We start from the raw sequence: 27,505 nt of genomic DNA, 5'->3' as shown, positions 1-27,505 counted from the left end.
ATCACTTAATGATCAATTATGCTTCACCAAGTAATTCATAAGACAGATTAGGTCATTCCAGAAGCCATATGACTCCTAACCTCTGCACGGCTTTGCTGGTACTGTTAATTAATCTGAACAATGTATGTGCTATTTGCTGAAAATATATTTTTTTCGTGGGGATGGGGGTGGGTGGGAACACCTGCCTAAATCCAAGACAGTGCATTGAGTACTGGTTTCATTTTTCAAAAAACAGTGCTCTACCAAGCAATGAAGAACAGAGATTGGAAAAAGAGGCAACAAGCACTTATGGAGATAGATGTTGCCATCTGCCTATTATACTGACATTTACCTGGATAAGATTGGCAGCTGGGTTCCTTCTTTTCTCAAAATGTTTCTGGCGGTGCTGTTCTTGTACTTTTAGTGCAAAACCTGACCCAAGAATGCCCTGGAACAAAATATAAAAATAGTACTTAAAAAAAAAACCAAACAAACTTCAAAAGCACTGTTAAATAACCTGAATATTAAAAAAGACCCTCTAAGCAGAGGTTGAGAAAACACAAACATTATGCAACTTATCCACAAGTATGTCACTTATTAAAACAAACACTATCACTATTATAATGCCATTGGCTAATGGCAAGTTGTTGGGACAATACAGCCAAAAATCTAACAACTTCTTTTCTCTAGTAAATCAGCTAGGCAATGTCATTTTTGGTATATTAAGAGGCACCATAATTATAAATAAAAACTACAATATTTAAAAAAAATTTTTTTTTTTTGTGTGGCCATTTTGGTGACATTTCTTTATGCTTGAGTTAAAGTCAATGGTCTTATTCAGTGATGGAGTGACAGGCCGTGAATTCTGGCTTTGAACAGAGATAGGTTTTAAGTTTTTGGGATAAAAAAAAAAATCAACCAAACTTGTTGCCATCAAGTCAATTTTAGCTCATGTTGACCCCATGTATTACAGAGTACAACTGCTCCATAGGGTTTTCTTGGCTGTGATCTTAACAGAAGCAGGTTGCCAGGCCTTTCTTCCACCAAACCACTGGATGGGCTTGATCCACCAGCCTTTAGTTAGTAGACAAGCGTAAACCATTTGCACCACCCAAGGATCTTAACTTTGGGATATCAAAACCAAAACCGTTACCATTGAGTCGATTCCAACTCATAGTGACCCTAGAGGACAGAGTAGAACTTCCCTGGTAGATTTCGAATGCTGAACTTTTGGTTAGCAGCCATAGCTCTTAACCAGTGAGCCACCAAGGCCTTGCTGTGGACATGGTAGTATTTCAATTACTATGATGAAATCACAAAATTTTATATTTTCATCCATTAAATGGAGGGAGAAGTGTTTAAAATTTGTCCTAGCTTTAGTTCTCAATGATGCTATAATTTTACAGCTACCAAAACAAAGTATAATGGGGAGTGGAGGCAGTTATTCAGTTCTGAAGAGGCAGAAGGTTTTCTATTTTGCCGTGTTCGTACAATAAAGATAAGAACGTAGGTTACTGCAAAGCACATTCCTATTTTCTTCAGCTTTACTCTCACATTCTGAGCATTCATTTTTGGTTTTGGGTCACCTAATCAGATTTTGGAGTCCTGGTAGTACAGTACAGTGGTTAAGAGCTATGACCGTCAACCAAAACATTGACAGTTTGAACCCACCAGCCACTCCTTGGAAACCCTATGGTGCAGTTCTACTCTGTCCTAAAGGGTGGCTATGAGTTGGAATTGACTCCATGGCAATGGTTTCTTTTTTTTAATTCAGATTTTGGTGCTAGTAAGATTAGTATGTCCCTTCCACGTTTACAGTAGTTTTTTGGCTGGTTTGCTTTCCTTTGGCTTATCATCTTGATCTGCCAAAATTCTAGTTCTTTAGTATTGCCTCCTCTTTTCAATTTGCTTTGGTCTAACATTTGAGAGGCCAGGACACTTTGTCTCAGCTTTGGGTTGGCTACTGGGACTTGCTAAATTCAGTCTCTGCACTTGGTCTATATGTGCAGGACTTGGAGTCCCACAGCTTTCAAGTCTGTAGATTTTTCTTGCTAGCTATAAATTATTAGCTTTTTATTAAACTTCAAGGAGTCTAACCTTTAGGTTAGAGACCAGTGTCTTATAAGAGCTAATGAAATATTTGCCATAGGTAAGGAATGGTTTTCTTTCTTTTAAAAAAGCAGGTTAACTAAATAGACAATAGATAAGTAGTAATTTTGGTGAAAAGTAAGACAGTAAAAAAATAAATAAATAAAATAAAAAAGCAGTTTAAAGATGGTACAGGCTGCCAGAGAAGTGATGGATGCTCATCTCTAAGGAGGTGTTAAGACTTGGCTAGATGACAACTTGGCCGTGATATTTTTGAGGACTAGAAGACCTTAAACTTCCTTTGAGATTCTACAATTGTGAGTACATCTGTGACAATAACCAGATAATAAATAATGCAATCATATTTAAAATACAGAATTACACAATAATACTATTTGCTATTAATGAACAATGATCCGTTCCATTACTAATTATGATAAATAGCTGCCTTGAAATTACAGACGACGTCATAGGATCTGTTTTCCATCTTTTTTCCAGTGACCGCCTTATGTCTAGGCTCTGTATCCCATGCAGGTTGTGACTGCACAAACTGAGTGTTATAAAAACCTGGTCTCTGTGATCCTGCTTGCAGACTTAAACATTATTTTCCTCCATTTAGAGGTTATAAAAATGGCACTTCATTTCCAAATCAAGATCAACTCTAGTTGTGCACATTCCTAATTTTTTTTCTGCTCTATTTAAGATCATTTTAGAAAAAATGATTTTTTTCTCTTAATGTCATTTTCCATAAAGTACAAACAAGTGAGGGAATATGAAACATCAGAATTCATAGAATATATTTACAGTACATCATACATAAGCATACACATCCACTCATTTGGAGCATAATTCAGGTTGTGTAGACATTGAATTAACAGCAATAGCTATCATTTTTGAGCATTTATTATATGGATACGAGTCTCAGAGTTAAATCCCTTTTGGAAAATGAACACAGGCCTTACATAGCATAAATCTACCATCTGCCAAACAAATGAAAATGTGCTGAAAATCACATTGGCATTGCTTAGAAACATATATTAGTAGATGGCAAATGTTTACTACATAATCTCTTGCGCCAGACTGTACATTACAACAGTTATTAAACCAGGTCTGCTCATTGTCTTGTTAGGACTCCTTTCCAGTTTTCCTCCACCACTCTTAACACAGATCAGTGCACCTAAATAGAAGTCGGTTAAAATATTCTATCATGATACACACACACGTACAAATACACACACAACACAACTTAATCTTTGAACATACGTGCCATCCCTTCACATATTGACACCAATAGATGCAAATTCTTACAAACTGAGTTTTGTTTTAATTCATGTTCTAAAATAATCAAACTTAAGTTGTTAGGTTTGAAGTTTTAGGACTATGCTAAGCAGTGCTAAATAAACACCAACTGGAAAGAAAACATGTTTTGGTAAATCTTAATAATTACCCTTCTGTTATCTTTTAGATTAAATGACCTAATTTGTACCCCACACATGAAGAACAAGCAATGCTGAAAGATAGTCTCAGCTGTAGCAGGGAGTGTCCTTCAGAGAGGAAGAACTGCTCGTCTGGGCAAAACAGAGGAGCTGGGGCCTCAGGAAAGCTGAACCCCCTTGGTCTGTATGACTCTGAGATGTCAAGGAGAGTCCTTCTGCTTCGAAGGAAAGATGAGGGAACTTCTTTTCCTTGGTCCTCAGGTTTCCTGGTGGGAGGAAACCCCAAATAGGAATGGCACACGATTCACCTTTAACTTTCTTAGCAGAATGCCAACGTACTCTCTCAACTCTCAATCAGACAACACTGTTGATTGCCGGGAAGCATGGGACAGGATGACGTTTCCAGCCACCTTGGTTTTTTTTTTTTTTAAAGGTACATATGGACCATTTAGTCTTTCATTTGATCAGCAAGATCTCAGCACCTACTGTGAGGTTGCATTCAAAACTTCCACTGTAAAGGCTACTTTTCTTGGCATTGTTAGGGAATGTTCTGTTCTGGGCAAGAAAGTTTTTCAGATTTCCAACATGTATTAATTTAATTCACGTATTAAAAAAATGTAATCACTTTGTGGAACACCTATCCAAGATGGACTATGGAGTCTTTGACATGTATCCCAACATACAGACACAGTTTAACCTCTCTGTGATTGCCCAGATTTTCATTATGGATGCTGGGTATTTCACCTTGCTGGAACCAGCCACACTTCCAGAGGTGGTTTTACCCTAATGCTAAATTTCTGTTTCCTTCCTCTTTTTCTTCCCCCCCTCACTGGTAGTCTTTCATCACATCTTCCTGCTCCTGTTGCACTATTTGCCACCCATGCACATGCTGTTTCTAATCTTCAAAGAATTGTGAAACTATATAACCCCATTTGCCAGAATTCTCCAAATTAAGAATAGACAATGAATTAGGTCTGAGGAGACTCTCCTATAAGGGCAGCAACACATTGTTGTCTATTTTAATAGCTCAGAGGTTGCCGACTTCCTTGTCTTAGTTTTTCTCTGGATCACAGAAGTTGTTGTATATGTGGTCTCAGGAAAAGTATAAGCACAAAATCAGCAGATATTTTATGCCACTCTTTTGGGTAAAAAAAAAAAAAAAGCCTGCATTTTATTGCTTTTAAAGACATTTTACCTTAGGGAATCTAGTTATCGAGTGAGTCTCTGCTCTGTTCTGGATTGCTAAGTTTGTTAGAGGAGTTGACTCTGGATAACTGAGGTGCTTTTATTATCCTCCTTGGTTTTGTCATTTTGCAATAAAAAACATACATTTCCAGATTTAGACAGGTAAAGGGAAGTAACATTTACTAAAAATTTTCTTCATCCTGGCTACCACCAATGACTGCCCTGACAGGGAACACAACAGAGAATTCCTGATGGAGCAGGAGAACAGTGGGATGCAGACCTCAAATTCTTGTAAAAAGACCAGACTTAATGGTCTGACTGAGACTGGAAGGACCCAGAGGTCATGGCCTCCATGCCCTCTGTTAGCCCAAGAATGAAACATTCCTGAAGCCAACTCTTCAAGCAGAGATTGGACTGGACTGTAAGACAGAAAAGGATACTGGTGAGGAGTGAGCTTCTTGGCTCAAGTAGACACATGAGACTATGTCAGCAGCTCCTGTCTGGAGGAGAGATGAGAAGACCCAGGGGGACAGAAGCTGGCTGAATGGTCACAGGGAATACAGGGTGGAGAGGAGGAATGTGCTGTCTCATTAGGGGGACAGCAGCTAGGAGTACATAGCAAGGTGTGTATTAGTTTTTGTATAAGAGGCTGACTTGATTTGTAAGCTTTCATTTATAGCACAATAAATTAAAAAAAATTTCTTCATGACAAGCACTTAGTTCATCATCTTGATCTTCATATAATTTCTTTATTTTACTGATGAAGAAATGTACTCAAGGTCACATAGGTAGTGAATGACAAAGACAGAATTCAAACTGAGATCTAATGTTAGGCTTATGTATGGTCTTTCTGGTCTCTGTGATTTTTGTGTGGCGTAGGGCAGAACCAGGAGTCCCTGAGTGGTGCAAACGGTTAATGTGCTTGACTACTAACCAAAAGGCTGGTGGTTTGCGTCTACTCAGAGGTACCTTGGAAGAAAGGTCTAGTGACCTACTTCTGAAAAATCAGCCATTGAAAACCCTATGGAGTGCAGTTCTACTAGGATACACACAGGGTCACTGTAAGTCAGAATCAACTCAACAGCACTGATTTGGTTTTGTCTGGATAGAACCAGCTGGTCAACCCAGAGTTGGGTGCTGGCTATAGGAAAGACAAGAGTGTCCTCTGCACTCATTAACAGGAAGAGGAGAAGCTCTGTGAGCTAAAACTGCTGAAAATCCCCGTCTGACCTCCCTATTCTCTTGGCTTCTTTCTGAGGGGTATTCTGAGGTCTCTGCTTGGTGGAGGCTGTGCCAAAGCATCGGCTTTTGTCTGGGACAAGAGGGGTGGTCTAGTCTCCTTAAGTGTGCGGGCCACCACCACTTAAATACTCCTTTTTGTTGACTCTCTTCTCCCTGGAGTGGAATGAACAGAAGTGAGGGCTTGGGGATGGCGGCAAATTGAAATATTTAACCAACTGCCTTTAGAGAAATAAGAGGATAAAATGATCAGAAAGGCAAGCTTCATCTATTAAGGAGAAAGTAATCAGAAGCTGGGGGCAAGATAATTGTGTACATCATTCTAATAAGATGCAGAAACTGCTCATTAAGAAAAATCAATGATGACACAAAGAATAAATCATCCGACATATTTAAAACATTGTAAGGTCACATGCTTTTCACTCAAATGGACCTAAAGAGTTAAATCCTCCACTTGTACACACCCATCTCTTTAGTAGCACACATCGTAAGCCAAATTGGGGCTATCAGCTTAAAAATAAAATGTCTTTAGAATTTTACAAACATTTAAAATGGATTCATAGCATGCTGACTGAGAGGTGATGCCTCTGTGTTATAATTTGGTCATAAACACCTAGTTGATATTAAATTCTCAGGTTAAGTATCTCTAAGAGAAGACTGTAAAATCTGTTGCTGTCGAGTCAATTCTGACTCATAGCAACCCTACAAGACAGAAAAGAACTGCCCCATAGGGTTTCCAAGGAGCGGCTGGCAAACTGCCAACCTTTTGTTTAGCAGCCAAGCTCTTAACCACTGTGCCACCAGGGCTCCAAGGGAAGACCACATCTTATAAATTACTCAACTAGATATAGTATTTAGAAAAAAGTCATCATTATATCATAAAAATTACATTTGTAAATGATATAGATATATTCACAGGCATATCAGCTTGTGGACATTTCACTCTAATAAACCTTAAAGACTTAGTTCAAACCGTTTTATTTTTACAAAGATACTCACGGCAGGAAGGGCAAAGAAAGAAATGCCAAGGAGTGCAAAGCCTGCAGAAAGCAATCTTCCCAGCCAAGTGAGGGGAGTTTTGTCTCCATAGCCAATCGTTGTTAACGTAATCTAAAAACAGAATAAATAGAACGTGCAACTTAAGTACTTGAGAGGAAAGTTAGGACCTATGAACATAAGACAAAGCAACTTTCCACTAAATCATTATTCAGCACGTCTTGGTGGCACATTTTATTACTATGCTTTAATTTTTCGTGACGCATAACAGAACTTGTCTTTGTTTAAGGACAGGAATAACCTACATACTTGTTCCTCTCCTATAACACAATTTTCCATCTTTTCTAAGTGTACTCAAAGAAAGTTTATTTACGTAAGTAGATAACCATCAGTGATACAGAAATGATAGCACCGTGGATTTAGGATTTGACCAAGTCAGTGTTTTGTTCACTCGGGATGCTTCGGCAGCAGCTTGATTTGCTCTTGTCTCCCTCCAGTTCCTTCTCCACACACCAGCAAGGTGTCTCACTTTCTTACTCCCCTCTAAAAATCCTTCAATGACTACTCATTGGATTCATAATGAATTCTAAGCTAATGAGAGGCTCCATGAGGTAGTCTCTGTCTACCTCTCTAAGATCATCCTGATTTTCCCCTTGCTCATGGTACTTTTTTTTTTTTTTTTCATGGTACTTTAACCACGGTGACTTTTTATCTCCTTAAACAAGCCAAGGTCTTTCCTGCATCGGGGGCTTTGCCCATCTTGTTTCCTCTGCCAGGATTACTCTTCTCCCTGACTCTTCCCAGGGCTCCTTTTCATCCTTCAGGTCTTATCCAAAATACTTTCTCATCAGAGGCCTGCCCTACTCAACCAGTCTACAGTAGGGTCCCTGCTCACTCTCTATTTCCTCATGTTGTTTCTTTTTTTCCCCCCAGCACCTTGCTTCTTAATACCACTTATCATAAGTGGTAATATGCTGTGTTTTTCTTTACTTGAAGGAGGAATCATTCTTACTCTTTAGGATCTCCCTAACACGTAGCATGATGCTTGCCCCAAAGTAGGAGGAACTCAGTAAATATTTAGTAAATAAATGAATCACTTCAACAAGGTTGGCATCAGAGTGAGAAACACAGACTTGAACTGAAGGTTTCTAGGATGTATTTGTGCATGTTTGAATAGAGGGTGAAACTGAAGAGCAAGGAATCGTGGCTTCAATTAACGGGGTAAGGTGCCCAGGGAGGCAGAAGAAATATGTAGTTGAAGGGTTAGCCTTGGCAATGTGAAAGGATACTTTTTCCACTCTTGGGGAAAGATGCAGACACAGTGTGAGGCAAGCAGGAGGGTTGGCAATGCTTGTGTCAATTACCTTCAATTCCAATGAAAGAGACGGTGGGATCATCCGTGAAGAGTGAAAGGAGCTTGGAAGATAAAAAGATCTGGGGCTGTGAAGATGTGAGAGGATGTCAAGTAGAAGTCAACAAAAAGCCTACTGGGATGATGAGGCTCTCCGGGGTCAGAGAGAAGGAATCTGCAGCAGAACCTAGTAGCCAAGTTATTTAGATGTCACCAGCAGTATATGGGACTCTCAAAAGAAGTCCTTGTGATGGCAAAAGAAAAAAAAAAAATTCCGGGTTCAATTTTCTTAGTGGTTTTAGGTGCTCCTTGGAAACTCTGTGGGGCAGTTCTACTCTGTTCTGTAGGGTCACTAGAGTCAGAATTGACTCAACAGCAATGGGTTTTTTGGGTAATCTTAAATTTGTGGGAAAAAATTAATCTACTATATTTTTTTCTGCAAAGTAGACATTAATCTTTTTACAGTAGCTTCCTCAATGGCACAAATAGTTTGCACTTGACTGCTAATCTAAAGGTTGATGGTTTGAACCTGCCTAGATGCAACACAGAAGCAAGGCCTGGCAATCTGTCTCGGTAAAGGTTACAGCCAAGAAAATTCTATGCAGCAGTTCTAGTCTGTAACACATGGGGCTGCCATGAGTCAGAATCAACTTGACAGCAATGGGGTGTTTTTATTATCATTCATAACAATAATCTGAAGGAAGAACTTCACGGTTTAGTCACAGCAAAAATGTTATATTTCACGGTTTTCTTCACATTTTAAAAACTGCATTTAAGTTATTCTGTTGCTCAGAAAGTAGGTTTTAACCACTGTCTCTTATTCCAAAGAACGAGATGCAGAAAAGTGATGCCTTCTTACATTCTGTATGCAGAGTTGTCCCTTCCTCTTAGAGGGGTAGTTTGTGGGGGACAGTAGTATGTTGTGAACTCTGAGAGCAGCGCCCAGGGCATAGGCTCCGCTCACCTGTCTGCACTCTGGTTCGGTTTCTGTGATAATCACTTTTTGCTGAGTGCAGGGGACCTGACTGACCAAGAGCTGAGTCCCCTGCCTCTACAACTTTTTCCACTCTGGTTTCAAAAGAGTTTGGGAAGTTGCTTGGTTGGATGTTCAGGGGCCTTGTGTTGCCTGGCTAGGCCTGAGAAGGATCTGGCAAAATAGGGATAGTTTTTTCTCCCTCCATGCCTGGGAGAGGGTTGGTGGAGCCTTTCATTTTCCTCCAGACCTGATTCCTGGGAGAGGGTTGGAGAGAGTTTTTTCTCTCTGCATTCCTGGGATGGGGTTGGTGGGGATTTCTTCTTGCTTCATGCCTGGAGCATGCATCATTTCGCTTCTTGTGGGTACAAAGGAGATAACTGGGCTTCATGATGTGAACATGAGAAGTAGCACCAATGATGAAGCTATTTTCTAACAAACAAAAAGATGTGAGCCTTCTCCAGGAATTCACACTGACCAATCTGCTTGACCTAGCTGCTGGCTTTCTAAGGCAATGACCAGCCACATTCGATAAAATCCTGAGGTGGTCTTGCCTCAGATGAGCACTGCACAGATATTCATTGATTTTCCGGATTTTTGGGTCAAGCTGTCCTTGATATACCAGCAATTCTCCTTGGAACAGTACATGTTATGTTCCTTTTCTTTTCCTAGCACTTGGAAGGCCCTGCTAGTGTTCATCAGTTGATCCTTTGCACATGAACTATGTAGCAGACACCTTCTTGGTGTTTATTCTTCCATTGTTGTGCTAAACAATGAACCCATTTCCACCTTCTAGGAATCGTGTGACTCTTGCAGTAGCTGACCCTGGAATGATTAGTTTCATTTGGGTCCAGAGTCAGAGGAAGGAACCCTAACCCTTGGGGAACTCTGGGAACAGCAGCTTGTTTCAGAGAACCCTGTGAGATTGCATAGGTAATCTTCAGGGGATTGTAGAAAATCCCACCTGTACTTTGTGGCTGGATTGATTGATAGGGCAGTTGATTCATTTTCTGGAAAAAATCTTCACAAATCTGCAAGAACATAGTAGCATGCTGATGGCATGGCAAGATGACTCATGCTATTGAATCCATCATATCTACATTGCCTTTAGAAGTGGTTTAAAGTAAGACTGTGAACTGGGCCCAATGAGCAACAGGAGTACAAGAAATGCTTGTCAAAAGATCTAACTCTCCCTGGAGACCTCTTGGGAGCACTTCGCCACTAGAGCTGAAATGAGATGTGGCAGCTGCTCCTACACTGAGTACCTCAGTGACACCCAACCAGAAGGACAGGTGGTGATCATTAATTACCGTGCACAGTTAACACAGTGATATGGGCTGGCATGAATCTAAAGAGCCAGAGTTGATTTTGGAAAAATGAAATCTAATAATAAAGCATTGCTATAATGAAAAACAAATAAATAATGCACTTCTCCCAAAAGGCTAGTCTCTGTATACTGAGAGGTCCAACATTAAGTAAACAATACAGTTCCTCCTCTGAAGATGCCTTCCTCATCCCCGTGTTTTGTAATCCGCTGCCAGTTCTACATGTGCACATGGCCTTAGGGTGCAAGAGTTGAGTCCAGTAGGTGATGATGCTGGAATCAAACTCACTGACTTCTTCATCTTGGATGAGCCCTGACGATGGGGTGGGTGGGATTATGGGAATGGGGAATTCAGGACGACAGAAAAAATGGAAGTGTGGTTGGTTAATGGGTTCTTCTCATACTAATACATTGCTGATAATTCCTGTGTCAAAGCATGTAATTCTCATCTAATGTACACAGTGTTAAAAGTGAATCATAATACATCAGACATTTACTCTGTATGTTGTTGTTGCTGTTGTGTGCTGTCAAATTGACGCTGACTCACGTTTTTGCTACATGCTGTCGAGTCGGTTCCAACTCATAGTGATGCTACAGGACAGAGTAGAACTGCCTCATAGGGTTTCTAAGGGGTGGCGGATGGATTTGAACTGCCAACCTTTTGGTTAACAGCCGAACTCTTAACCACTGTGCTGCCAGGGCTCCACCCCGACTCATAGCCATCCTATATTATAGAGTAGAACTGTTCCATAGGGTTTCCCAGGCTGTAATCTTTATAGGAGCAGATCACCAGGTCTTTTCTCCCATGGAGCCACTGGTGGGTCTGAACTGCTGACGTTTCAGTAATCAGCCAAATGCTTAAGCATTGTACCACCAGGGTTCCTCTACATAGCATATGTGTTTTAAGGGAATGAGTTGAAACACGGTACAGGTGAATCAATGTAAAATTAACTTCCTTAGGAGAGAGTCCTATTATTCTTTGTATTCTGAAATTACATATTAATGCATGAGAATATACAAGAAGCCTTCTTAATTGAGGCTCCTGTGATAGCTAGTTGGTTGGTTAATCGAAAATTATGATTAAAGTAGATAATCACACTCACACCACAAAAATCACAAAATACAAACATATATATATAATGTTTTACTTTAACTTAAGTACATAAATGTACTTTCATTTCCCAATATTCTTGATAAAGAATGTGCTCTGCAATGGAGTTTCTGCCTTGTCTTTCTGCATGAACCCCACCACACTGCATCAGCTATTATTTCTTAATTTAGGAGAGCATGAACTTGGCTTTTGTAACGTCATCTGAGTATAGAATCCTAGATATTTTGGATTTTTTTCCTCACATAGTTGTGTGGTTCTGCTCCTCAATTCTACAGCAGTAAGTTTTTGTTGTTGTTGTTGCTAGATGCCATCGAGTTGGTTCCGACTCATAGCGACCCTATGCACAACAGAATGAAACGCTGCCGGGTCCTGAGCCATCCTCACAATCGTTGTTACCCTTGAGCCCATTGTTGCAGCCACTGTGTCAATCCACCTCACTGAGGGTCTTCCTCTTTTCCGCTGACCCTGTACTCTGCCAAGCATGATGTCCTTCTCCAGGGACTGATCCCTCCTGACAACATGTTCAAAGTATGTAAGATGTAGTCTTGTGATCCTTGCTTCTATGGAGCATTCTGGTTGTACTTCTTCTAAGACAGATTTGTTCATTCTTTTGGCAGTCCATGGTATATTCAATATTCTTTGCCAAAACCACAATTCAAAGGCATCAGTTCTTCTTTGGTCTTCCTTATTCATTGTCCACCTTTCACATGCATATGATTTTTTAGTATTTGGCATTTACAGATTTTTTCTAAAGCATTATATTCAGTTTTCATAAAAATGTCAACCTTTTTTTCTGTACCATATTTCATCGGTTTATGCCATAATGTTAAATTAAACCATGCCATTACAATTGCAAATTATAATGGGCATAAAAAAGGTTTGGAAACAAACAGACTGACTCTTTGCAAGCATTCAAACAACTGGTGAGAGAAAAATCATGTTGTATGTTAAAGGGCATTTGGTGTGCCACAGTCCTCAGTCAGTCATGGAAGATGTACGGAGCGTTGGTTTGTCAGACCAGTCAGTGAAAAGGAAATGTCGTAAGAGCCTCTATTGTGAATAATGCTGCAATAAACATTGGTGCATAAATATCTATTTGAGTCACTGCTTTCAAGTGGGTATGTACCTAGGGGAGGAATTGCTGGGTCATCATTATTATTATTTTTTAAGGTAATGCTATGCTTAAGTTTTTGAGGAACCACCAAACCGTTATCAACAGTGGCTACGCCATTTTACAATCCTACCAGCAATGTATAAGAGTTCCAATTGCTCCACACCTTAATTGACAGTTGTTATCCCTGCCCCTCCTTTTTTTTTGATAATAGCTTTGTTAGTGAGTGTGAGGTGGCATCTCAATGTGGTTTTGATTTGCATTATTTATTTTTTTTTTTTAGTGACTAAGTCTAGCATCTTTTCGTGTGTTTTATTGCTCATTTGTATATCTTCTTTGGAGAAATGTCTATTTAAGTTCTCTAGAGACTGACTTTTGAATATGGCATTTCCAGTATCATTGGGATGGTTTTGAAGTTTTGAATTCACTGCCTAAAAAAAATTCCAACATCTCTTTCAGTGCAGTTTTAGGCAGATGAATACTTTAATTGAGAGGATGCCATTTATTGCTATACTGAGGTGAAGCTAGCAGATGACTCTCAGCTTGTAGCCTGACAGAAAGAACAAAGACCTGAGTGAGTAGGGCCTACTTCATTTTACCCTGTTGCCGCACCTCAGTCTACCTTAGAAATGAGTGGTAGTTAGTGTCATCTCTTCAGTTGGACCATTTACTTGAAGGTGATTTGGCAGATGGGTATAGCTCAGATACATTTTTGTCTTCAGCTTCCATATGCTCAATTGCAGTCAATATAAACCCGAGGTGAAAAAATACATTTTCTGAAAATCTGTAGGCTACAAATGTTGGCATAAAGGTGTAATTGTACTAGCAAAGTCTGAGGTAGAGTGGAGGTTCCCTAGTGTGTTTGGCAATCAAGAATTCTTCCTCAGGGATAATACTGCAAAACAAATGTAAATTCTGATCCAAGTTTTCTTGATTTTTTTTATGGGCTGGCAGATGCTATGCTCAGATTATAATTTAGACACTGGTTTATGCTACAGTTTTTTTTTCCCCCAAAGAGCATAGTTAATTACAGACCATTCTTCTTCCCTTCTCTCAAACAACAAATCGACAAATATTTATTGACCTGATTTTAAGGATACAACTAAGAATATTAGGTTACAGCTAATGCATTCATGTGAACAAGTTAAGACTATACTATCTGTAGATTTCCACAAAACATGATTTCCTCAGATGAGATCCTTTAAGGAAGATCCCTGGGGGGTACAAAAGGTTGATGCTCCTTTACTAACCTAAAGGTTGGTGGTTCAAACCCATCCTAAGCTAAAGATTACAGTCAAGAAAACTCCCTGGAGCTGTTCTACTCTGTAACACATAGAGTCACCATGAGTCAAAAGTGATTCCACAGTAATGGGTTTGCTTTGGTTTTGGGTCCTCTAAGGGAAGATGATTCATGTTGGCAGTTTGTAAAAAATTCTGTTTTCTATTCTCACTCTCCTTTCTTTTCTCTTCTGCTCCCCTCTCTATGCCATTTCTATATCACCTAGTTGCAGAGACTGGGTAGTCATAGAATCTGTGCAGTTAATTTTAAAATTTGATCACTTTGAACTGCGTGTGTGTGTGTTAGGTGCTGTCAAGTCAGTTCCGAGTCATAGCGACCCTATGTACAACAGAACACTCCTGGTCCTGCGCCAACCTCACAATCATTGCTGTTTGAGCCCATTGTTGCAGCCACTGTGTCAATCCATCTTGTTGCAGGTCTTCCTCTTTTTCCCCAACCCTTTTCTTTAACAAGCATGATATCCTTTTCCAGGGACTGGTCCCTCCTGATGACATGTTCAAAGTACGTGAGATGAAGTCTCACTATCCTCGCTTCTAAGGAGCATTCTGGCTATACTTTTTCCAAGACAGATTTGTTCATTCTTCTGCAGTCCATAGTACACGCATAGCTTGTTTTATTGTGCCTTGATTTACTGCACTTCACGGACATTTTGTTTTTTACAAATTGAAGGTTTGTGGCAGCCCTGCATGGAGCAAGTCTATTGGCGCCATTTTTCTAACAGCATGTGCTTACTTCATGTCACGTTTTGGTAATTCTCAAAATATTTCCAACTTTTTCATTATTACTATATCTGTTATGGTGATTTGTGATCAGTGATCTTTGATGTTACTATTGTAACTGTTTTGGGCACCACGAACTGCGTCCATATAAGACGATGAACTTAATTGATAAATATTGTGTGTGTTCTGACTGCTCCACTGACCAGCTGTTTCCCTGTCTCTCTCCCTTTCCTCGGCCTCCCTAGTCCCTGAGATATGACAATATTGAAATTAGGCCAATTAATAACCCTACAGTGACCGCTAAGTGTAAAAATGAAAGGAAGAGTTATATATCTGTCACTTTAAATAAAAATCTAGAAATGATTAAGCTTAGTGAGGAAGGCACGTCAAAAGCTGAGATAGGCATCTCGTGCCAAACAGTCAACCAAGTTGTAATGGAAAGGAAAGATTCTTGAAGGAAATTAAAAGTGCTATTCCAGTGAACACACGAATGATAAGAAAGCAGAACAGCCTTATTGATGATACGGAGAAAGTTTTAGTGGTCTGGATAGAAGATCAAACCAGCCACAATATTCCCTTAAGCCAAAACCTAATCTAGTGCAGGCCCTAACTCTCTTCAATTCCATGAAGGTTGAGAGAGGTAAGGAAGCTGCAGAAGAAAAGTCTGAAGCCAGCAGAGGTTGGTTGACGAGGTTTAAGGGAAGAAGCCGTCTCCATAACATAAAAGTGCAAGGCGAAGCAGCAAGTGTTGACGTAGAAGTTGCAGCAGGTTGTCCAGAAGATCTAGCCAGGATAACTGATGAAGGAGGTTACACAAAACAACTAATTCTTACTGTAGATGGAACAACCTTATATTGAAGGAAGACGTCAACTTGGACTTTCATAGCCAAAGAGAAATCAATGTCTGGCTTCGAAGCTTCTCTCTTGTTAGGGGGTAACAGCGGTGACTTGAAGCCAGTGCTCATTTGCTATTCCAAAAATCCAAGGGCCCTTAAGAATTATACTAAAACTACTCTGTCTGTGGTATTAATGATATTGTTCGATAATTTCCACATTCAGTTGGATCACCTTTCTTTGGAATAGGCATAAATATGGATCTCTTTCAGTTGGTTGGCCAGGTAGCTGTCTTCCAAATTTCTTGGCATAGATGAGTGAGCACTTCCAGTGCTGAATCCGTTTGTTGAAACATCTCAATTGGTATTCCATTAATTCCTGGAGTCTTGTGTTTTGCCCATTGTCTTTAGTGCAGCTTGGACTTCGTCCTTCAGTATCTTCAGGTTTTGATCATATGCTACCTCCTGAAATGCTTGAACGTCCACCAATTTTTGGTATAGTGACTCTGTGTATTCCTTCCATCTTCTTTTTGATGCTTCTTGTGTTGTTCACAAGAATCCTTCACTCTTGCAACTCGAGGCTTGAATTTTTTCTTCAGGTCTTTCAGCTTGAGAAATGCCAAGTGTGTTCTTTCGTTTTGGTTTTCTAACTCCAGGTCTTTGCATGTCTTTATAATGCTTTACTTTGTTTTCTTGATCCACCCTTTAAAATCTTCTGTTCAACTCTTTTACTTCATCATTTTTTCCATTCGCTTTAGCTACTTGATGTTCAAGAGCAAGTTTCAGAGTCTCTTCTGACATCCATTTTGGTCTTTTCTTTCTTTCCTGTCTTTTTAATGACCTCTTGCTTTCTTCATGTATGATGTCCTTTCACAACTCTTCTTGGTCTTTGGTCATTAGCGTTCAATGCATCAAATCTATTCTTGAGATGGTCTCTAAATTCAGGTGGGATACACTCAAGGTCATAGTTTGGCTCTAGTGGACTTGTTCTAATTTTCTTCAGCTTCAACTTGAACTTGCATATGAGAAATTGATGGTCTGTTCCGCAGTCAGTCCCTGGCCTTGCTTTAACTGATATTGAGCTTTTCCATCATCTCTTTCCACAAATGTAGTTGATTTGATTCCTGTGCATTCCATCCAGTAAGGTCCATGTGTACAGACATATTGCGTTGGGCAAATCTGCTGGAAAAGACCTCTTTAAAGTGTTCTAAAGCAAAGATGTCACTTTAAGGACTAAGGTGCACTTGACCCAAGCCATGGTGTTTTCAATTGCCTCATATGCATGCAAAACCTGGGCAATGAATAAGGAAGACTGAAGAAGAATTGATGCCTTTCAATTTTGTTGTTGGTGAAGAATACTGAATATACCACGGACTGCCAAAAGAACGAACAAATCTGTCTTGGAAGAAAAGCCAGAATGTTCCTTAGAAGCAAGGATGGCGAGACTTTGTATCACATACTTTGGACGTGTTACCAGGAGGGAGTAGTCCTTGGAGAAGGACATCATGCTGTGTAAAGCAGAGGGTCAGCAAAATAGAGGAAGGCCCTCAATGAGATGGACTGACACAGTGGCTGCAACAATGGGTTCAAACATAACAGTAATCATGAGGATGGTGTAGGACTGGACAGTGTTTTGTTCTGTTGTACCTGGGGTCGCTGTGAGTGAGAACTGACTCAATGGCATCTAACAACAACAACTCTGCCTGTGCTGGATAAATGTTACAGTCACAAACCTGGATGACAGCACATCTGTTTACAACATGGTTTACTGAATATTGTTGAGATATACCGCTCAGAAAAACAGATTCCTTTCAAAATATTACTGCTCATTGACAATGCACCTGGTCACCTAAGAGCTCTGATGGAGATGTACAAGGAGGTTAATGTTGTTTTCATGCCTGCTAACACGACATTATCCATTCTGCAGCCCATGGGTCAAGGAGTAATTTCAACTTTTAAGTCTTATTTAAGAAATACATTTTGTAAGGCTATAGCTGCCACAGATGGTGATTCCTCTGATGGATCTGGGCAAAGTAAACTGAAAACCTTCTGAAAAGGATTCAACATTCTAGATGCCATCAAGAACATTCACCATTCATGGGAGGAGGTCAAAACCTCAACATGAACAGGAGTTTGGAAGAAGTTGATTTCAGCCCTTATGGATGACTTTGAGGGGATCAAGACTTCAGTGGGGGAAGTAACTACAGACATGGTGGAAATAGCAAGAGAAGGAGAATTAGAAGTAGAGCCAGAAGATGTGAGTGAATTGCTGCAATCTCATGATAAAACTTTAACAGATGGGGAGTTGCTTCTTATGGATGAGCAAAGAATGTGGTTTCTTGAGATGGAATCTACTCCTGGTGAAGATGCTGTGAATGTTGTTGAAATGACAACAAAGGATTTAGAATATTACATAAACTTAGTTAATAAAGAATGGCAGGGCTTGAGAGGATTGACTCCAATTTTGAAAGAAGTTTTGCTGTAGGAAAAATGCTATCAAATAGCATCGGATGCTACAGAGAAATCTTTCATGAAAGGAAACATCAATCAATGGGGCAAACAGAATTGTCTTATTTTAAGAAACTGCCACAGCCACCCCAACCTTCAGTGATCACCACCCTGATCAGTCAGCAGCTATCAACATCAAGGCAAGCCCCTCCACCAGCAAAAAGATTACCACTTGCACAAGGCTCAGATGATGGTTAGCATTTTTTAGCAATAAAGTATTTTTTAATTAAGGTATGTACATTGGTTTTCAAGATATAATGCTATTGCACACTTAATAGACTACATTATAGCATAAACATAACTTTTACATGTACTGGTAAACCAAAAAATCCATGTGACTTGCGATATTTGCTTTATTGTGGTGGTCTGGAGCCGAATCCGCAATATCTCCAAGGTATGCCTGTATATTCAACATTGTTCGCCATCACCATCATTCAAAGGCATCAATTCTTCTTCGGTCTTTGTTATTCACAGTCTGGCTTTCACATGCATATGAGGTGACTGAAAACACTGTGGCTTGAGTCAGGTGCACCTTAGTCCTCAAAGTGACATCTTTGCTTTTTAACACTTTAAAGAGGTTTTTTGCAGCAGATTGGCCCAATGCAATATGTTGTTTGATTTCTTGACTGCTGTTTCCATGGGCATTGATTGTAGATCCAAGTAAAATGAAATTCTTGACTTGAATATTTTCTCCATTTATCATGATGTTGCTTATTAGTTCAGGTGTGAAGATTTTTGTTTTCTTTATGTTGAGGTGTAATCCATAGTGATGGCTGTAGTCTTTGATTTTCAGAGGTAAGTGCTTCAAGCCCTCTTCACTTACAGCAAGCAAGGTTGTGTCACCTTGAACTAGTGGATCAGAAAGGTCTTCATTTTCAAATATCAGAAACTCTTGTAGAAGTAAGACCATATAATCTGGGTTCTGCTGTGGCTCAGGGCATTAGCATTCCACATTATTCTTCCAGGCTTATTGTCAAATATGTAATAATAGTAATGACTAACATTTGCCTTGATAAAGTCCATCTACATGTCCTAATCTAACTTAATACACATGACAACTTCGTACTTGGGTAATAGTATTGTCTCCATTTGTAGAGTTGTTAAATAATTGCTTAATATCACACCTCAGCTAAATCATAATATTGGGGCTGAAACCAGGTTTCCTGACTCTAATTCTTCCATACTTTTCAATACAGCATGTGGTTATGGAATAATATTCACTGAGCAAAAGTGCTCCGGAGCCATGTGTGAGATGATATAATTAAAGGAACAGGCCTCTCCTTAAGAATTCCCCAAAGAGCTTTATGACCAATATACTTCATAAAGGCATCCTATCAAGATAGGTGTGGGACTTATATGAAACAGTAGGATATTTGGCAAGCAGTGCCTGGAGTGCATGTGACAGTTCTTGCCTGGTGTTTGATAATGTTCTTGAACAGTCATGAACTGGTGTGTTGATGATTTCATGGTCAGGTAAAGCTTTGATACCATCAAATAATGCACTGGTAGTAAGAAACAAATTTTAACTTTCATTTAATGTACCAGCACAGAGTCAGAAAGCTTGTAAGTTGTTGCAGAAAATATTTTGTGCTGGTGAACCCAATGTAAGGAGAGTTGATTTTCTGAAAAGTAACTGGTATTATCAAGGACAAGGTGGTCTTTGTTCACAATTTACATACTATTTTACTGTTAGATGGTTTTGGGGTGATAAGACTCACAGTATATATTTGACCTGCACAACTTGTTGAGTACACAGTACATTACATTCAGAGCTTTCTATATTGATTACTTTGAGAAAGATTGTAAGATTTTCAGTATAATTCCAGGACTAACTCAGCTTGCTATAAAATTTTTCTACATGCCTGATGTAATAATTTCAAGCACATACTCTCAGATGGAGGCTCTATTAAGATGCTTACTCAAGAGCGGATTTATATATCTGCTGTTGCACTTATCTTTTTTATAAACCTGTAACACTATCTTCATCACAGGAATACCAGTAAATAGTAAGAGGACAAGCTGGCCTTCAAGAACAGGTCTTTAGCAGAAAAAATTACTTCAGGAAAACCTCATCTTAAGTTATTTCAGAATAAATATGAAGCAAATCAAAAGGAGAAAAATAATAACAGGAAAGAAGGAGATAACAATAGAAAATAACTCCAGGAAAATCCAATTTTAAATTATTTCAGAATAAATCAAAAGCAACTCAGAAGTAGGAAAATAATAATAGGAAATAACATTAAATGTAGGTCCACCAGGCAAGCAAAAGATCCTCTTTTCCAGTAGCTACAAGTGCCTCAGCTGCAAGCTGCTGGAGTTACCTCCTCTTCCTACTTCTCCACTTCTTCTGCCATCAGTGACTCTTTAGTTGCCACTGTAGAACCCAGGTGATCTTATTACAACCCTCTATTCCCAAGCCCCTCTTGTGCTTAAACTGTGAGTCTGCCTTGAAGCATATAGCTCCTTTTCATTTCCTTTTGTTATACAGGAGCTTTCATCTAATAAGCAGAACAGCAATGTCTACAACAACAATAGCCACCATCTTTGACTAGACACTTGCTATGGTCTTGGTACCAGGCTCTTTATTTGGGATATTTCATATACACAATGAGCTTGGTGTTGTTATTCATTTGTATGGAATTGCTTTTAGGGATAAACATTCTTTGAATTGTTATGGGTTTTGAGTAGTGTTTAACATACCATGGTATCCCTGTCTTGGGGACAGCCTTCTCCTCCTAAGATTCCTACCTCTGGTCTTCCTGTTTATGTGAGACAATATATTTCCTTTTATTCAGTTTAAGTTGGGATTTTCTGTTACGTGCAGCAAAAGCAACCCAACTAATAGGCCTAAAAAGTTTTCGTCCCAGATACCCATTCCTCTGAAAGTTCTATACAGTGTTGTGGTCTGGCTTCATGGGAATTTCTTGACCTGCAGTAAGTCCTTGGACATTGAGTGTCAGTGCTGTTTTTCTACGATTGTCAACTTTCCTTTCTTATATTTAATAGTCTGGATTTTGCCTTTCTGAAATGAAACTACTGATCCAGTGCCAAATGTTTCTGAACCTGTTCTGGAGAGGGGTAGGAATTTCTCAGAAAGGAGCCTAGGGCTTATGGCCATTTCTTAGACACAGAACAGAGATTGTAGAGGACAAACTCTATGCTGGATAGAGGAAAGCCAGTCAGATGGCAGTCTCAAGAGCAGGGAAAGAGTCAGGAGGAAGCCCTCCTCTGTATCTTCTTTTTTTATTTTATTTTGTTGTTGTTGAGAATATACACAGCAAAACATATACCAATTCAACAGATTCTACATGTACAACTCAGTGACATTGATTACATTCTTTGAGTTGTGCAACCACTCTCACCCTCCTCTTCTGAGTTGTTCCTACCCTATTAACATAAACTAACTGTACCCTAAGGTTCCTATGTAATCTTCCACATTACTGTTGTCAATTTGATCCTATATATATAGTTCTTAAAAGAGTATAATGATCAAGGAGGACTTTTTTTTTTTTATTAGTTAAGCTAAACTATTGTTTGGTTTTAAGAAGACTTCCGGGGATATTTTTGATTTAAGGTTTAAAGCTTATTTTAGGGCAACAGTTTCAAGGGTTCATCCAGCCTCTATGAGAAAGTCTGGAGTACATGAGAATTTGAAATTCTGTTCTGCATTTTTCCCCTTTTGATCAGGATTCTGCTATTGGGTCTTTGACCAAAATGTTCAGTAATGGTAGCTGGGCACCATCTAGTTCTGGTCTCATGGCATAGAAGGCAGTTGTTCATGGAGGCAATTAGCCACTCATTCCATTTCCTCCTCCTCTTCCTGCTTCTTCCTCTGTTGCTCCAGTCAAATAGAGACCAATCATTGTGTCTTGGATGGATGCTTGCAAGTGTCTAAGACCTTAGGAACTATGCAATGAAATAGGAGGAAGAACAGAAGCACTAAATTTGTTATTAGTCCAATTAACTGATAGCCCATGAAACCATGACCTTAAACCTCCAAATCAAGAAACCAAATCCCATGAGGTGTTTGATTGTATATAAGCAGCCTCAGCAGCTACTTTTTTTTGGGTCATTTTTGCAAATATGTCTATCATACAACTTTTGTCAATTCTTTGTACAACTGTGCAACTTATTGACAGCACTTAACAATAATTGGCTGTGCAACACCACCGTTAATCAATGCATTTTTCTATTACTAGAAACTGGAACTCAGTACTCCATAAACAATAAACCTCCCTTTCCCCCTCCCTCCTGCCCTGGTAAGTACTAATAAACTTTGATCTCTATACATTTCCCTTTTCTTATCTTTTTTATATAAGTAAGGTCATACAGTATTTGTCCTTTTGAGACTGATTTACTTCACTCAGTATAATGTCTTCACGTTCTATCTCAGGGCAATAGTTTCAGGAGTTCGTCTAGCCTCTATGGTTCTAGAAAGTCTGGAGTCCATGAGAATTTGAGATTCTGTTCTGCATTTTTCTCTTTTTGATCAGGATTCTGCTATAGATCTTTGACCACAATGTTCAGTAATGAACATGTTTCAAGACTTCATTTCTCCTACTGGCTGAGTAGTATTCCATTGTATGTATGTACCACATTTTGTTTATCCATTCATCTGTTGATAGGCATTTAGGCTGTTTCCACCTTTTGGCTATTGTGAAAAGGGCTGCAATGAACATCGGTGTATAAGTCTCTGAGTCTCTGCTTTCAAGACTTTTGGGTATATACCTAGGAGTGGAATTGCTGGGTCATATGGTAGTTCTATTTTTAGTTTTTTGAGGAACTGTCACACTGTTTTCCTTAATGGCTGTACCATTTTGCATTTTTACCAGCAATGGATAAGGATTTCAATTTCCCTTCATCCTCACCAACATTTGTTATTTTCTTCTTCTTCTTTTTTTAATCTTAGCCATCCTAGTGGAAGTGAAGTGGTATCTCATTGTGGTTTTGATTTGTATCTTTCTGATGGCTAATGGGAGTCCTAGTGGCACAGTGGTTAAGAGCTCAGCTGTAACCAAAAGGTTGGCAGGTCAAACCTACTAGCTGCTCCTTGGAAATACTATGGGGCAGTTCTACTCTGGCCTACAGGGTTGCTTTGAGGCAGAATTGATGGCAATGGGTTTGGTTTTTTTTGGATGGCTAGTGATGTTAAGCATCTTTGCATGTGTTTGGTGGTCATCTGAATGTTCTCTTTGGTGAAATGTCTATTCAAGTCCTTTGCGCATTTTATGATTGAGTTATTTGTCTTTTTGTTAAGTTGCTAAAGTTTTATGTATATTTTGGTTATTAGATGCATATTGGATATATGGTTTCCTAAGATATTCTCCCAGTCAGTAGCTTGTCTTTTCACTTTTTTTTGTAGTCTTTTCTTTTTTTCCAAACATATTTTTTTTTATTGTGCTTTAGATGAATGTTTACAGAGTAAATTAGTTTCTCATTAAGCAATTAATACACATATTGTTTTGTGATATTGCTTGCCAACCACATGATGTGTCAACACTCTCCCCTTTTGACTTTGGGTTCCCCATCACCAGCTTTTCCATTCCCTCCTACCTTCTTGTCCTTGCCCCTGGGCTGGTGTGTCCATTTAGTCTCATTTTGTTTTATGGGCCTGTCTAATCTTCGGCTGAATCTCAGGAATTACTTTAGTCTGGTGGAGGCTGTGGTAGTTGTGGTCCATTAGTCCTTTGGACTAATCTTTCCCTTGTGTCTTTGGTTTTCTTCATTTTCCCTTGCTCCAAACAGGGTGGGATCAGTGGGTATCTTCAGTGGCCGCTGACAAGCTTTTAAGACCCCAGATGCTACTCACCGAAGTAGGATATAGGACATTTTCTTTATAAACTATGTTATACCAATTGAGCTAGATGTCCCCTGAGACCATGGTCCCCAGTCCTCAGCCCAGTATTTTCATTCCTCAGGGAATTTGGTCAGCAGTTTCAAATCCGCCAGGCACTCCTTGGAAACTCTGGGGGGCAGTTCTACTCTGTCCTATCGGGTCGCTATGAATCGGAATCTACTCGACGGCACTGGCTCTCTTGACGAAGCTTACACAACCTTGCTTTGGTCAAGTTGTGCTGTGTGTAAAATCTTTTGATGAACAAACCAGCAACGTCTTAATGGAAGGAGTTTGGTAGTTGGAATTCCTTGGGATACTTAATCTATAGGACACAAATTACATTTCGATACTTAATGTTGATTCTTTGGGCTCTTTTAATGAAGGCGATTTCCTTTCTTTACCAAAGCCTAGCACTTAGTAATACTCAGTGCAGAATGCTTTCATTTCTGTATTTATTATGGATACTTCCATAGTTATTAAGGCTTTTATTATGCATAACATGGAAAATTTTAACTAAAAAATATCCAGTCATATATTTTGTTTAAGGTCTCGATTAATGTATGATAAAGACATAATATTCTACATTTATTTTATTTCACACTGGAGACCTAGTTTATGCTCTTCATATAACAAATAGAAGTAATGAGCCCTTTCGTTTGCTTTTTTGTGTCTTTTTAGGCTTCAGACACTTTCATTAATGAGTCAGCTAATATAAACAAACACTGTGAAATAACAGCCCTTTTTTATTCCTAGAAGCTTGACATCTGGAAAAGTGTTTACTCTCATATTCAGAACTAGATTTTTTGTTTGTTTGTTTAAATAGAGGCATAATTAGGCCATTCAGCAGTCTGTGAAGTACAGGTTAAACTTGAATCAAAATAGCATTACTGAAATAAAGAGATCAATGAAAATATGTTACTTCCCCCTGAAAGTCACAAATATGACCTTTGAAAACTTGCTACGTCGGCTATTCTGGGAAAAGAAACAAGCTGGTGACTAAGTGCGAGGTATATTAAGAGTGTCCCACACACTGTTTAACACACAATACAGCAATTCTTAACAGTAATAAGGAGAAAAGGAAGACCAACGGGAAGAAGGATAGAGAGCTGCCAGGCTGAATTCACCATTACCAGTATTTCAATGGGAAAAGGTGCACCTGAATACCTCAGTAATTTATTTAGGTTAGAATTATCCAAAAGAAACAAAAACTAAACTTGAATTCAAATGTTGCTTCCAAGGCTGGAATGACAAATTGTCTTCCCCTTGTTGGCATGGAAAGCCTTCTGTTTTCTCAGTTTACATAACTTATCGATCATGAGTCATACAGTTTCATTTGCCCTGTACATATACAAAGTATTTTAAGAATGTCCGATAACTGCTCCCTTTCAGGTTTTCCACTTGCATCTTTCCAAAATGTCCATTATTGCTTGTGAGTGGGGAAGAGGAGTTGGAAACCAAATTATTACCAATAGAATGCTTTGTTACCTACGGCCCAATCTTGTCAATATTTACTCCAACGGTTTAAGAAAAAAAAAAAAAAGTCAGACTAATCTTCAGGTGAATATATTTCTGATTCTTATCCATTTTATTGCTGCTATGCAATCAACAAACATACCATGTTCTGCTTAATACAAGCCCTGACAAATTTTTCTTGTTTCTGAAGATTTCTAGTTTCTGTTAATGAGCTTCTGATGAGTGGTGGATCAATGTAACAATTGGTATCTTAAATCTGTGCTCCATAAAATTAAAAACAAACAAACAAATAAAAAATCTGTTAAGGTTTTAATGACAGTTTAAGAAAATGATATATTTTTTATTTTAGCAATAATCTAACACTCAAGAAGTAACTCCTGAAAATTTATAAAAGAACTTAATTTTGTTGGATCAAAGAGATGCAGAAACTACACAATCACAAAAATGCTGTATATTTTCACATAACTCCCTTTTGGAATGTCTTAAAGGAATAAAATAAAAAGAAATCTAGTTTACCCATTTCAGGAAGCACTTCCATATTGTATGACATCCTTATTAGGGTACATGTTAAAAAGAATTGCTTTATAAATTCTTTGCAATATTTACATTCTTTACAATGTGCTTCCATGGAAAACGCTGCCTTGTGTAGAGCACAACTCTGGATTATCTGATTCAATTTTATGGGACTCTGCACCTTGCGTTCTGTTGTACATAAGGTCGATATAAGTTGGAAGCGACTTGATGGCACCTAAAAACACCACCACATTTCACGGCCTTTGAGCTGTTTTACAATTCTATAAGCTCTAGATGGAGCTCTGGTGGTGTAATGGTTAAAAGCCTGGCTGCTAACCAAAAGGCCTGCAGTTTGAATCCACCAGTTGCTCCTAGGAAACCCTATGGGGCAGTTCTATTCTGTTCTATAGGGTCGCTATGAGTCAGAATCGATGCCAGAGTAATAGGTTTTAAGTTGTAGATAACTGATAGGTAGCATTGCAAAATAATTCTTGTCTTATAGACATGTAACTAAATTCTGTCTGGTGAGGTTCAAATGACTTCTCTCCAAACTGTGTGGAAGAAGCCAGTTTTGTCTTTCTTTGCACATGCATTTCAATATTCTTGATCTTTAAATGTGTCTGTTCTTCAGATAGGCTTTGAGATGGTTGTAACACCTTACTAAATTCCCTCATTAATAATGATTTAACTTTTAAAAATATGAGTTAAATATCTGTTTAAGCCATGATTTTATCATTTTTTTGGAAATTATTCTTTAACAACAATATAAAGGAAAAGCAGGGTTTGAGTGGAAAGCTTTAAAATGAGGTTGTTTGTCCTTGGAATATATCCCAGAGAAATAAAAGCCTTTACACTAACAGATATATGCACGCCCATGTTCCTTGCAGTATCGTTTACAATAGCAAAAAGATGGAAGCAACCAAGGTGCCCGTCAATGGATAAACGGATAAATAAATTATGGCATATTCACACAATGGAATACTACACATCGATAAAGAACAATGATGAATCCATGAAACATTTCATACCATGGAGGAATCTGGAAGGCATTATGGTGAGTGAAATTAGTCAGTTGCAAAAGGACAAATATTGTATGAGACCACTATTATAAGAACTTGAAAAACAGTTTAAACAAAGAAGAAAATATACTTTGATGGTTATGAGAGTGGGGAAGGAGAGAGGGAGGGAGGGTGAGAGGGGTTTTCACTAATTAAATAGTAGATAAGAACTATTTTGGGAAAGGGAAAGAAAACACACAATATAGAAGAGGTCAGCACAACTGGACTAAACCAAAAGGAAAGGAGTTTGCTGCATAAACTGAACGCTTCGAAGGCCAGAATAGCAGGGGCAGGCGTTGGGGGACCATGGTTTCAGGGGACTTCTAAGTCAATTGGCATAATAAAATCTATTAAGAAAACATTCTGCATCCCACTTTGGAGAGTGGCATCTGGGGTCTTAAACACTAGCAAGTGGCCATCTAAGATGCATCAATTGGTCTTAACCCACCCAGAGCAAAGGAGAATAAAGAAC

General features: G+C 38.9%; 1 protein-coding gene across 3 annotated transcripts in view; it reads right to left on the bottom strand.

Moving 5' to 3' along the window:
• Positions 1-27,505, bottom strand: part of KCNQ5 (potassium voltage-gated channel subfamily Q member 5) — a 620,656-nt gene that overhangs the window by 94,410 nt on the left and 498,741 nt on the right. For 2 of the 3 annotated variants that reach the window (XM_049895397.1, XM_049895406.1), the window contains exons 6-7: positions 6,927-7,037; positions 332-427 (exon numbers count right to left, since the gene is read on the bottom strand). In XM_049895397.1, coding sequence (XP_049751354.1) covers positions 332-427; positions 6,927-7,037 — 207 coding nt within the window. The remainder of the gene's footprint in view (positions 1-331; positions 428-6,926; positions 7,038-27,505) is intronic. The other variant, XM_049895414.1, reaches the window with a different exon arrangement.

The sequence above is a fragment of the Elephas maximus genome, chromosome 1 (assembly GCF_024166365.1).
Source record: "Elephas maximus indicus isolate mEleMax1 chromosome 1, mEleMax1 primary haplotype, whole genome shotgun sequence".
Lineage (NCBI taxonomy): Eukaryota > Metazoa > Chordata > Mammalia > Proboscidea > Elephantidae > Elephas > Elephas maximus.
The sequence above is the reverse complement of the archived record's forward strand: the minus strand, read 5'-3'. Positions and strand labels throughout refer to the sequence as shown.